The sequence below is a fragment of the Geotrypetes seraphini genome, chromosome 4 (assembly GCF_902459505.1).
Source record: "Geotrypetes seraphini chromosome 4, aGeoSer1.1, whole genome shotgun sequence".
In the NCBI taxonomy this organism is placed as follows: domain Eukaryota; kingdom Metazoa; phylum Chordata; class Amphibia; order Gymnophiona; family Dermophiidae; genus Geotrypetes; species Geotrypetes seraphini.
Window position 1 is genome coordinate 193,657,515 of NC_047087.1, and position 14,202 is coordinate 193,671,716.

Below are 14,202 nucleotides of genomic sequence, written 5' to 3' on the forward strand. Positions count from 1 at the left end.
GTCACCCATCAGTGAGAATATCTGCCTGCTGTCCCTGGATAACACCTGTTACAGTAAATAACTGTGCTATATCTGTAATAGTCATACCTTATTGGGTGCCTCCAGGACCAGATTTAGGAAGCACTGGTCTAAGGGCTTTACATCCCTTGTAGAAATGTCACTAAGACCAGGGCCAAACTTGGATGAAGATACATTTTTTAAAATTAAAGATCTGGTTTTCATCATTCAATTTCTTACTTAGGCTGTTACGTCTTTGAATTATAACTTGAAGGAGAAATAATTATATGTCCAGAATACCATATCACTTAGTTCACTTTTATTCCTCCTATTGCAGTCCTTTCCCATATCTCCTTCCTCCGTACTCACTCCAAGCAGGGTAACGGTGACAGCAATAGGAGAGTTAGTGGAAAGCGCAATTAGTGCATGGCCACAAGTCTTAAGCCTATAATCAGTGTTTTCAGTCTAACAAGAAACATCTGGCCAAGACCCCAGAATGCACTGATTAACAGGTCCTATTCAGATTACTACTGTCAGTTGCAGGCCAAAAAGGGGGACAGTAGAGGTCCATGCAGGAAGAGCAACCATATTTCTTTTTAACTCTCATGCATTTGTGATCCCATTCAGGACAGCCACCTATAGTTTTGGAACCACTGTTTTAATTCCAAAATTCAGGTTCCTCTCTGTACAGGGAAGCCTTAGTAAGCAATACTGAATACCAGCAGCAGGTATAGATTTATAAAAAGGATAATGACAGAAGATAAAAAGGCCCTTCCTGTCTGTGTATTTCTATATTTACACTAATATTAAAAGTTCAGTGTTTCTGATTTTAGCCGTAATACCCCTCCCCACCTTAAGCTGGATATTGTTCCATGCATCCAGTATCCTTTCTATGAAGAAACTGCTCTTTCTATGACTAACTACTGTATACTCCTTTCTAAACTCCTATTGTGCACTTTCAGTGCAAGATGCTTGTCTCTAGTGCACTTTGAGTTACTTAAATGCATTATTATGAAGTCGATATTCATTTTATAAATTGCGTCTGATTAGATCAACCATTCTTTGCTGTCTCCAGAGGCATTAAACATACTGGTTCATTCATTAGTCATTCAACAATTAGACTACTGTAATTCACTTTATGCCGGCTTACGACAGGATATTCACAGATTACAGATCATACAGAATACGGCTATTAGATTCGATCATATCACCCCATTTATGAAAGAAGCTCATTGGCTTCCGGTTAAACATCGTATTATATATAAAACACAGTTCATAACCTTTAAAGTTCTGACTACTGAAAAGCCACCCTATCTTGTACGCTTGATATGTATCTGCTAGACAATTAAGATCTACAAATAACAATTCTTAACAGTCCCATCATATAGGAAAATAGTGCATGAGCACGTATGAGATGCAATTTTCTCTGTTAAATGGCCCAAAGCTATGGAACTCGCTACCATTAATGCTTCGCCAATTAACTTGATAAGTTCAAAGCCTATTTGAAAACTTTCCTTTTCAATGACACATACTAAACATTGATTATGTATGCAGTGCTGTTGGGAGTTAAGCAAAACATAAAATATTCCTCATGTACATCCCCCCCCCTTTCCTTTAAAGATTTTGTAGTTCCTCCCTTTTGACCTTCTTGCATTTATTAAAGCTGTTCAACATATATGGAATCAAGGAAACTCTTATATCTTGGCATCCCAAGTCCTCTAAATTTTTTTCACACTTCTACCTCTAACCCTCTGTTGTAGTTCCTTCCTATTTCTCCTACCGTAAACCGCGTCGAGCTCTACAAACGTGGAGATGATGCGGTATACAAACCTAAGGATTAGATTAGATTAGATATGATTTTAGAATGTAAGCCGCCCTGAAGGTATTTCCAAGGCATGGGGTAATAAATTTTTAATAAACTTGATTTAAATAGCCAGGAGAGGCTCCTGGCCTTTTAAATTGCTTGTGCATAGCTATTTGGGGATATTCAGCGGCACTTAATTGAATAGTGCCACTGAACACCTCTAACTGCCTATGCCAAAACTGACATTGGAGGGTGGTCCGAGGGATTGTCTGGAAAGGAGGCGGATAGTAGAGGCTTATTACTCATGACTGAACATTCTGCCTGAACTGCACAGTTTGAATCAAGGTTCAGTGTCCTTAGGGACTCTATAGGGCAGGCAGCTAATCTTAAAGAGCCTGTGCTCTGCCAGGTCATCCCCAAGATCTTGGACCCGCTGCTCTGGGGATCACCAAGATCCGCTAAGTTAGCCACATCTGCAGACTCTGCCGAAGAAACATGTGACAGCAAAGGCACAGAACAGAAGCAATGGCGGGAATAGCCCGTCTGCTTTCTGGTGCCCCAGCAACAGAACATAGCGACATGCTGGAATTCAGAGGAGGGGCAGACTCCAACTGCTGCACTGGATTCTGAGTGAAAGTAACAGGTAATTTTATCACATAAAAGCCTGATACATCATATCTACAAATTCCATTGGAAAATAGTCACCAGCAGCAAGCGTCACTCTGCGGGACTCAGATTTGGAATGCTTAGCAGACATGACTTTTCCCTGGAACTGCGCTTACATTTCGTGGAAGCACCATCCGCGCCCAATTTAGGTGCCCCGGACGCAGCAATCACGTCTCCGGTGGAACTGGAGGAAGGTAGAGCCTCTCTGGAGGAGAGTAGTATGGAATCTGTGCATGCTTCACCCCTTTCACGGGCCACAGTGCACATGATACACAGCTGCAAATCTGGCAGCCATCCGTCGCAATTATGGCATGAATCCGTGCCATCCTGTCCTGAGGAGGCCATATGTGAAGTCTGGAGCAAAAACAAAGCTCCTAAGGTTAAAAAAATACACTTTTAAAACTTTAATGAAAATCCAAGATAGTCCCTAAGGGAAAATCACAGGAAAACGGCAATTTTACGATTTTACAGGTGGGGGATGGGAGGACTAGTGCATGCAAGGAAAACACCCAAAACTCCAAACTCGTGGGCACACAGACACCATAGAGACATGTGCTGCAATAGAAATCAATAGCAAGCCAGCTAAACACATAGCAAGCAAGGAGATCAGTACCACAGGAGCTGAGAAAACTGGATTTCAGGTCTTCTGAGTGCCTCACCTTCCTTGTCACCTCAGACAGCGACTACAAGGTCCCCTCAGAAAATTAAGGGAAGACACGCGGTCTGGTTCCAATCCCAGCACACCTCCACGGAATCGAGCAGCCTGCGCCCTACCCTTAACGGATGAAACCGGGGTAAGATGGCTCTCGATCCTGGAGACCCGATCTGACCTGTAGGCTGTCCAGGGGGTTTACTGTAGTTTTGCTAACAGATATGCCCCCCAGAAGCAGACAATATTAAAGTAAAAGTCTGCGATCTCCCGCCGAAGGCTGTCCCCACAGAGTAAATCCACAACACTAGGGAAAGACTTGTGTCCAAGAACAAATTGAAGTGACTAGAAACTGAAAATAAATCATGATTGTAGTTCTTCCCTTTTTTCCTATTATTTGAAGTTAGTCCTTGTCTTATCATGTGTTTCACTAAATTAGTTTGGTATTGTTTAGTATCCCTAATTTTGACCTGTTTTTATGTTAATTTTATATTGTACACCACTTAGAAACCTGATTAAGCGGTTTAAAATTTTTTTTTAATAAACTTGAAACAAGACCCCTGCAGCAAGGCTGCAGGAACTAGACTGGGATTCCAGGGATATGACACCAGAGGGAGGGCTAGATTTGATGAGTCCCTGCAGCTCAAGGCTGAAAGAGATAAATAACCCTATGGTGAAGCTTCCAGAGGTTATTGTACAAGAGCTCTCTTTAAAAATCTGCATTACGCTAGCCATCCTCCAATCTTCAGTACTACTGATGATTTCAATGACAGGTTACAGATCACTAAACAGCAGACCTTACAGCCCTAGTTGGCCAGTGCCAAACAGGGGTAGGAACGATCCTCTTTGGAGCATCAGGGCTGTAAGGCAGATTTAGGGAGTGGCTTTGACTGTACAGGAAAATAGGGGAGGAGGGAATGAGAAAGTGAGTATTTCTGGTTATGAGGGGAGTGGAGTGGGGTGGCGGAACTCCCTGAGGAAGGATGATGCCATGTAGAGGGAGGTTAGGCCTGAATATAAACCTTAATTTTTTGATGCATTTTTGGCCAAAAAAAATATCATTTTATATTCAAGTATATACGGTATATATGTAGGTGTGTATTTTGTCTGTGTATCAGCATGAGTTTTATGTGGGGGTGGGGGAGAGAGGAGGGTAGCTGGGTAAGGACAGAACAGATTGTGGAGTGGTAGAAACATGATGGCAGATAAAGGCCAAATGGCCCATCTAGTCTGCCCATCCGCAGTCACCATTATCTCTATCTCCCTCCAAGAGATCTCACATGCTTATCCCAGGCCCTTTTGAATTCAGACACAGTCTCTGTCTCCACCACCTCTTCTAGGAGACTGTTCCATGCATCTACCACCTATAGCCTCTTAACTTCATCCTTTGTCCTCTCATTGCAGTTTCCTTTCAAATTAAAGAGACTCAACTCATGCGCATTTACATTAAGTAGGTATTTAAACGTCTCTCTCAAATCTCCCCTCTCTCACCTTTCCTCCAAAGTATACGGATTGAGATCTTTAAGTCTGTCCCCATATGCCTTATGATGAAGACCACATACCATTTTAGTAGCCTTCCTCTTGACTGACTCCATCCGTCTTATATCTTTTTGAAGGTGCGGCCTCCAGAATTCTACACAATATTCTAAATGAGGTCTCACCAAAGTCTTATATAGGGGCATCAATATCTCCTTTTTCCTACTAGCCATACCTCTCCCTATGCAACCTAGCATCCTTCTAGCTTTCACCCTCAACTTTTCAGCCTGTTTGGCCACCTTAAGATCATCACATGCAATCACACCCAAGTCCCGCTCTTCTGTTGTGCACATAAGCTCTTCACTCCCTAATCTGTACCATTCCCTCGGGATTTTGCAGCCCAAATGCATGACCTTGCATTTCTTAGAATAAATTTTAGTTGCCAAATTTCAGACCATTATTCAAGCTTCGCCAGATCTTTCTTCATGTTAGTCACACCATCCTTCATGTCTACTCTACTGCAGATTTTTGTATCATCTGCAAAGAGGCAAATCTTTACCCGACAACCCTTTAGCAATATCTTTTACAAAAATGTTAAAAAGAACAGGCCCAAGAACAGAACCTTAAGGCGGAGAATCAGCTTTTGATCCGTACTGCTTTGGGAGATGCCCCTGAGAGTGCCCCTGATGAAGGACACAAAACGGGGCTCTGTTGGGCAATCAGCTGGCACCCCTTATGAAAAAAGAAAAATTAAAACAGCGGTTTGCAGATAAGTTCCTGTTTTTTAGCCATTTTATGAATGGTTTAAATTCATCAGGCTTTATATATCTCAGAAGCTTCTCATGAAAGTCATTTAGAAGCGTTATTGAATTGTTGAATTATTTATTTGAATTCTATTTACATTTAATTCTCCACATTATATAGACACCAGGGTTTGGGGCTATTGACAGTTTTTGCATTAAATATAGTTCAAAAAGAAAAAGAAGAAAAAAGTAGTTAAAATTTTTTTTCTGTATCACAAATTATAGATTTTTAGATTAGCTCACAGAATGGTTTAAAATGATGTGAGTGGGTAATGTCTGCCAAGCACGTTGGTGCCTTTGACAGTGTTGAACCCTGGTGAACTTGGATAAAATCTTCTATACAAGTTCCCACTTACTGATGTATCATTCTGTATGTAATACCTGAATATACACTTAGCACAAGGGGTCTAGTCAGCCCAAATACCCTATAGGTGTCTAGAGAATAGAGAGCTGGTCTGGTTTTGTAGTCTTCTTCCACAGAAATACATTTTAGAAGGATAGGAAGAGGAGTACTTTCAAATTGTCCCTTTACCAATTTTCCCCACATACCAAATTTGATCCCATTCCATTAAATTGAGAATTACTTTGGCTCTAGACAAGACGATTGAAAGATAAGACATTCTCAACCCCCTTTTGGAATGGAAGGAATAAAACAGTATCTCTCAAATTTTCTCAAATTGAGGAACACAAAAGGTAGTGGCCACGGCTCGAGGTACCCTGAAGTGTGTGGATATTGCCATGATGACATCACGCGCATGCATGACATCATCACGCTGACATCCATGTATGCGCAGAGGCCCTCCAGTCAGGCCCTGAAATGCCAGTAGGGCGTGCCCACAGGAAGTCTAACAAATATCAACCGAGCACACACAACCCAATTCCATCCTTGACCCACCCAAGCTTTTCCCCAGATGCCACCCCCCTTTACTAATTGTAATGCAATTTTTTCCATTCATTTTTCATATACACATAATATACACAGCAGATATAAATTCTCAAAACTGATACATTTCAATCATTATATTGAAAATAAAATCATTTTCCCTACCTTTGTTGTCTGGTGACATCATTTTTCTGTGCCTTCTTATCCATTGACTGTTTTTCTCTCCGTTTTCACTTTCTGCCTTGCATCCATCTTTGGCATTAACTTAACTTTCAATTTTTCTGCTTTCTTCTCAAAATCTACTTTTCCATGTCTAACCTTCCCTTCCTATGTCTCTCTTCTTCCCTCCCCCCCCCTAGTAGTCCAACATCTCTCTTTTTCCTTTCCCCCCATTCCAGTCTGGCATCTCTCTCCTCTCCTTCCCATAATCTGGAATCCTTCTCTACTACTACTACTACTAGTATTATTATTTCTATGGCGCTATCCGACTCCCCTCCTTCCCTTCCATTCCCTGGTCTGGAATCTCTCCCTTCCTTTAGTCATCTCCCCCCACCCCCCAGTGTAACATTTCTCTCTCCCTTCCTCTATTCTGCCCCCTGCAGTCTATCTCCCTTCCCTTCCTCCTTTCTGGGCCCCCCTCCCAGACCAACATTTCTTTCTCTTCCTCCTGCAAGCTTCTTCTCCTCCGGTCCTCCTTCCCTCCTCTAACCAACATCTCTCTCTCCCTCCACGAGCCCAACTTTTCACTCTGCCCTCTCCCCCTACCCCCCAAGTGTGACATTTCTCCTTCCCTCCTTTCTGTCCTCCCCATCCATCTTGCCCTCTCCATGAGTCCAACTCTTTCTGTCTCCTTCACACTTTCCCTCTCTCCATGCCTCTTCCCTCGAGTGACATCCTTCCTTCCCTCTCCCCAACCCATGTTCTCTCCCCATGAACCATTTCTCCCTCTCCTCCACCCCATGTCCATTTCTCCCTCTCTCATCACTCTCACTCCCTCCTGTAACAATTTCCCTTCCTTCCTTCCCTCCCCCCAATCCCACTCACAGCTAATATGCTCTCTCCCATCCACTATCTCACCCTCTCCTCCAGTGTGTAGCATCTTTCCTTTCACTCCCCTTCTGCCAGGTCCAGCAGCACCTCTTCTCCCTTCCCTTTCCCTGCCCAGCAGCACCTCTTCCTCTTCCCATGTCCAGCAGTAACCCTTCTTCCTTCATCCTCCCCCTTCCCCCTGTCCAGCAGTACCCCTTATCCCTTGCCAAGCAGTACTTCTCCCGTCTCTAGTGGCAGCTCAGTGTGCTTTTAACTTGGCTACAGAGCTGCTGCTAGGATTAATTTAGACGCGGTTTTCTCAGGCAGCCTTGGGGGCCTTTGCTACGCCAGTCCGCCTTCGACTAAAGAGGAAGTTACATCATTGAAATGGGCTGGCTTAGCAAAGGCCCTGAGGCTACCTGAGGAAACCGTGTCTAAATTAATCCTAGCAGCAGCTTTGTAGCCAGGTTAAAAGCACACTGAGCTGCCACTGCTGTTCCAGGGGTGCAGAGAAGACGGAAGGCAGGAGTCCCGGGAGATACATGACGGCAGAAGGAAGATGCTGCCAGTAGACATGCAGCACCGGCACGTGAACCTCTGACCCTACAGGAGGTGCCTCTCACAGGGTGAGGCAAGTCAGCTGGCTGGCGCTTCTCTTCCTCCTCAGTGTGCCGCGGCACACTTGGAATCTCAGGAGGCACACTAGTGTGCCGCGGCACACAATTTGCGATACACTGGAATAAAACAAGAGATTATGCTGTAGCATAGGTCGCTGGCGAGATCTCAGCTGTCCTGCTCTATGCATTTCTGTTGAGCATACCTCCTGAAGGATAGCGACAAACTGGAGGCAGTCCACAGAAGAGTTCTCGCAATGGTGCAGGAGTTGCACCTAAAGCCCTATTAAGGATCTAAATATTCAAGAGAGAGAGATGGAGGACAAATGACAAACATTCACATAACTGAAAGACATTAATGCACAAGTACATCATTTTCAGCGAAAAGAAAGTGCTACAATAGTTGGTCATAATACAAGGATTCATGGGGGATAAATACTTGATCATTAGGAAATATTTTTTCACAGAAAGAGTCCTGGATGCATGGAATACCCAACCAAAGTGCAAAGTGTAGGCTAAAACAGTTACAGACTAAGGAAGCATAGAAGAATGAATAATGTCTCAACTTGCATTCCAAATAGAAAAAAAAAAAAAAAGCACTGATAGGAGCTTCAAACACTTCTGTTTCAAAAGAAGAACCAAAATAAAAGCAAGCTATAAGCAGATGTTTCTGCATCTATTTGCCTTTTTATGTTTTATCTATTTTTAACAGAAAATCACTTTTTGATAATATTATAGCATTAAGAACATGCTAACAGAAAATTCCAATTTCTTTGGATGCTGTGGATGCAAAGACCCTTCAGTATAAGGAATCAGGGTACAAGACAACATTCTGTCTTACCTTTTGCTAATTCTGTAGTGTGCTGTCTCCAAGACTCCTGTTATGGGGTTTGAAATGGTGGCTCGCCTCAGCTGTGAAGCCAACCAATCAGAAATGTCAACCAATGTCATACACCTGACCAATTAGAGTCCTTCAGATAAGAAGGGCAGAAATGTGATCTAAATATCAGCTAATCCCACAATGTTATGACAAACAAATTTAAAAGAGAGGTATTTTAAGCCATTGCATTTCACTTAAAACAGACGGCATCTCAGCACAGCAGTATAAGAGTTTTGAGAGGGATATTCATATAATCAAGCAAAGAGGAGGAAAAAATACAAAGGAGGAAAAAATACAAAGATAAATGGGATCCCAATCGAAATAAGAATGGATTTTGATATCAGAGGAAGAGACTGAAATCTCAGTTAATTCTAAACTTTAATTCAATAGAATAAATCACACAGAGACAATTGTCTTCCCTGAAAATTTTGAAAACAAATATGCATTCCTCATCATCCTGCTAGACCAGAGGTAGGCAATTCTGGTCCTCGAGAGCCAGAGCCAGGTCAGGTTTTCAGGATATCCACAATGAATATGTATGATATTGATTTGCATGCACTGCCGCCTTGAGATGCAAATCTATCTCATGTATATTTATTGTGGATATCCTGAAAACCTGACCTGGCTCCGGCTCTCGAGGACCAGAATTGCCTGCCCCTGTGCTAGATCAATACAGACTAAGAGTTTATGTTCCTCTATCGGCAGATGGTGGTAGAGAAAAAAACAAACCTTCCAGTTGGAGAATCTTGTTTCTTTTCATAAAGCTTAGAAGCCCTATCTGACTTGGCATGCAGGTTCTCTTTGATTGTGCAATAAACCTTGTGGGGATTTTCTTTTTATTTTCTTTGAGCATTATTTTTCTTTGGCAGTAGAGCCCTGGGATTTGTAAGGATTTATTCCGATACAGTTATTGTATTTTATTATTCTGGGTGGGAATTACATTGCATCTGCTGAGTTTCTTGAATGTTAGCTATTGTTCAGCTTGTATTTGTGCAATGTTGTGTTTTTTTGTTTTTTTTTTTTTTGGGGGGGTGTATTGTATTAAAATTAAAAAAAAAAATATATATATATATATATATAAGAAATAAAAAAGAGTGTTGCAGAAGCACAAAAGATTAGATAACTTTGCAGCTGGGTAGAACTCAGCCTAGTGGTGATCTCAGCAAGAGCAAAAAAATGTTTAAGAGCACTTTCTCAACAGACAGTCTTTGGATCAGGGTGAGTGGGTCCTCTGCTTTCCAGTTAATAGTACAAAATGGGGAACCCCACTCTACAATTTGATGGCAATGCAGCGGAATGAAAAGTGCCCAATCTTTGTTGAATAAATGCATTGCTCCAGCCCTGAAAACTCTACATCTTTCCTCTATGGCCTTCAGAAGACACCACTTTATTCTTATCTAGTAATATATGCCAATACAGAGCTATTAACCCTGGTATATGACCTGGTCCAAGTGTCAGCAGAATCCCCCACTTTTACTCTCGAGAGGTCTAAGTATCCTGAAGCAATGGACAATTATGATGGATCCCCTTTTGGCTTATGACTTGGCCCTTCACAGGTACCATCTGAAGTGCAAAGATTATTTGGCTTCAGTTACACAGTAGCTATGTCCACATATGGCAGGCGTCTTGAGTGTTGGTGTTCGAAACGTGGATTTTCTCTCTGGCAGGTGGAGTTATCTTCTATCCCTGTGTTTTTGCAAAGGTGGTAGTGGTGAGTCAATCAAGATCTAGCTCTCAACCTTCTTAAGGTCCAAGTGGCAACTCTTCCCTGTTTCAAAAGTTGAAATTCCTCGAGTGCATCCAGGTATTGTGGAATTTTTGAGGCTTTCTGGCGGTTTAGCCTGTACGCAGTTTAGTGGTGGATTATCAAAAGGGATTATCTCTGTCTTTAGTGAGGTTTCTAGCAGTCTCCAACACTGACATGCAAATGATCTTCAAAATTAAACAATCCACCAGAGGGATTGTTAAAAAATGCCGAGCCATTTTCAAAAAGTGGCGTCAGCTTTTGGTGACAAAAAAGTGACTAGTCCAGGGATGCCAGACACTGTCTGAGACTGCTAGAAAGCCCTGTGTGTTGTGATGCAGCGGGAGAGATGCCTATTCTCTCCGCTGAATCACAACACCCCTTCCCTAAAATCCAAGCCGCGACCTCCTCTGCAGCAGGAGAGATGTCCACTCTCTCCTGCAGGCACTAATTAAACTTTCACCGCGACCTGACTGCTACCCCGCAGCAGGAGAGATGCCACTCTCTCCTGCTGCACTAACCTACCCGCTGTGACCCAACCCAACTGCTCCCCCACTTAGTAGTGATCCCCCTCCCTCTTACCTCAACAGATGAGCTGGAAGGATGTGGACACCCTCCTCCCAGCTGCTGCGTCCAGGGCCGCCATCAGGGCAGTACTACCAGTCCTGCATTCAGGGGCCCGAAGCTGAAGGGGGCCCGGGCTCCCCCAGGGTCGCAAGCATAGTCTCCTCTCCTTCTCCTTACCTGCCCTGCCACAGCACACAGCTGACCGGAAGTCTTCCCGATGTCAGCGCTGACGTCGGAGGGAGGGCTTAAGAAAAGCCCTCCCTTCCTCCGATGTCAGCGCTGACATCGGGAAGACTTCCGGTCGGCTGCTTGTGGCAGGGAAGATAGGGAAAAGGCAGTCATGTACCGAAGGGGGGGGGGCCCGGGTGCAGCCATGGGGGGGGAGTGTGCACAGCCGGTCAGGTCCCTTAGCCTTGTGGTGCTTCCCCCGACCGACCGACAAAAGCCCGGCTGACAAACCTCCCTGCCCTGTAGCAGCAAATCTAAATTACCTTCTTACAGCAGCTTCAATACTCCAGCTGCTGTAAGAAGGTAATTTAGATTTGCGGCTACAGGGCAGGGAGGTTTGTCCGACCGGGCCTGTTCTGTTGTCGGTCGGGTGGGGAAGCGCCACAAAGGTAAGGGGCAGGGAGGGCGAAAGGGAGGAAAGGTGGAGTGGAGAAGAAAAGACGCTTAAGGGAAATGGGTAAAACTGAGGGGGGAGAAGGCCGCTGAAAGAACATGGGGAAGACAAAGGGGTGGAGAAGGACGCTGAAAGAACATGGGGAAGACAAAGGGGTGGAGAAGGACGCTGAAAGAACATGGGGAAGACGGGAGGGGGGAGAAGGACGCTGAAAGGACATGGGGAAGACAAAGGGGTGGAGAAGGACGCTGAAAGGACATGGGGAAAACGGGAGGGGGGAGAAGGACGCTGAAAGCACATGGGGAAGACAGAGGGGGGAGAAGGACCCTGAAAGGACATGGGGAAGACAAAGGGGTGGAGAAGGACGCTGAAAGGACATGGAAAGATGGGGGGAGAAGGACGCTGAAAGAGCATGGGGAAGACAAGGGGGGAGAAGGACCCTGAAAGCACATGGGGAAGACAGAGGGGGGAGAAGGACCCTGAAAGCACATGGGGAAGACAAAGGGGTAGAGAAGGACGCTGAAAGCACATGGGGAAGACAAAGGGGTAGAGAAGGACGCTGAAAGGACATGGGGAAGACAGAGGGGGAGAAGGACGCTGAAAGGACATGGGGAAGACAGGGGGAAGAAGGACACTGAAAGCAAATGTGGAAGACAGAGGGAGGAGAAGGATGCTGGCAGGACATGGGGGAAGATGGGGGGGAGAAGGACGCTGAAAGGGCATGGGGAGAAGGACGCTGAAAGGGCATGGGGAAGACAGAGGGGGGAGAAGGACGCTGAAAGGATATGGGGAAGACAAAGGAGTGGAGAAGGGCGCTGAAAGGACATGGGGAAGACAGAGGGGGAGAAGGACGCTGAAAGGACATGGGGAAGACAGGGGGAAGAAGGACACTGAAAGCAAATGTGGAAGACAGAGGGAAGAGAAGGATGCTGACAGGACATGGGGGAAGATGGGGGGGAGAAGGACGCTGAAAGGACATGGGGAAGACAAAGGGGTGGAGGACGCTGAAAGGAGATGGGAAGATGGGGGGGGAGAAGGACGCTGAAAGGGCATGGGGAAGACAGGGGGGGAGAAGGACCCTGAAAGGATATGGGGAAGACAAAGGGGGTGGAGAAGGACGCTGAAAGGACATTGGGAAGACAGAAGGGGAGAAGGACGCTGAAAGGACATGGGGAAGACAGGGGGGAGAAGGACACTGAAAGCAAATGTGGAAGACAGAGGGGGGAGAAGGATGCTGACAGGACATGGGGAAGATGGGGTGGAGAAGGACGCTGAAAGGGCATGGGGAAGACAGGGGGGGAGATGGACGCTGAAAGCACATGGGGAAGACAGAGGGGGGGAGAAGGACCCTGAAAGGATATGGGGAAGACAAAGGGGTGGAGAAGGACGCTGAAAGCACATGGGGAAGACAGAGGGGGGAGGACGCTGAAAGGACATGGGGAAGACAGAGGGGAGAAGGACACTGAAAGCAAATGTGGAAGACAGAGGGGGGAGAAGGATGCTGACAGGACATGGGGAAGAGAGAGTGGGGAAAAGACACTGGCAGGGAAGAAGACAGAGATGACAGACTATGGGGGGAGCAGAGGGAAGAAGATGGGTGCCAGACCAATTTAGGAGGGGGGAGAAAGGGAGAGGCACAGTAACAGAGCAAATGGAAGACGCAGAAAGTAGAGAGACAGTGGATGGAAGGAATTAAATGAGAACATGAGGAAAGCAGAAACCAGGCAACAAAGGTAGGAAAAAAATTATATATTTTTTTTTTTGCTTCAGGATAAAGTAGTATAATAATTGTGTTGATAAAAATTTATAAACATTAGAGGCTCTGGTAGAAACCCGATTACAAAGTATGTATTCTTCCCAATTAATATTTCCAAATTAATAAAGTCTTTTTGCTTATTTTTAAATGGGTTTCTACCAGAGCCTTTAATTCAGTAGCATAATTAAATGAAATAACTATTTCTGTAGTTTATAGGGATGGGCGGGGACGGAGGGGATTCCTCGCAGGGCGGGCGTGGATGGGATTCCTCGCGGGGATGGGTGGGGACGGAGGGATTCCTCACGGGGACTTGTGGGTTCGGGTGGGACTTTGGCGGGGACGGGTGGGATTTCTGTCCCCGTGCAATTTAAATATGCACCTTTCTTCCTCCATCCCATGCACCTTTCTTCATCCCATAACACACACAGCCTGGTGGTGATGATTATCAGATTGATTCATGAATATATAATGATGTTATGAGTGTGCACCTCTTCCTTCCCATCCTCCTTAGCATGTCACATACAGCATGTTACATTACACAAAGTCTGTGTAATGTAACATGCTGTATGTGACATGCTGAGGAGGATGGGAAGAGGTGCACACTCATAACATCATTATATATTCATCCATAGCTGCATGTTAATGATGTGCTCATATGCACTTATTTATCATCATAACATATACATCATCATTAACATGCAGCTGTGGATGT

The 14,202-nt window shown here is 44.8% G+C and overlaps 1 protein-coding gene across 1 annotated transcript in view; it reads right to left on the reverse strand.

Moving 5' to 3' along the window:
* LOC117359469 (prolyl 4-hydroxylase subunit alpha-1-like) overlaps window positions 1-14,202 on the reverse strand; it is a 203,699-nt gene that overhangs the window by 89,756 nt on the left and 99,741 nt on the right. The window contains exon 9 of the mRNA XM_033942306.1: window positions 8,763-8,833. Coding sequence (XP_033798197.1) covers window positions 8,763-8,833 — 71 coding nt within the window. The remainder of the gene's footprint in view (window positions 1-8,762; window positions 8,834-14,202) is intronic.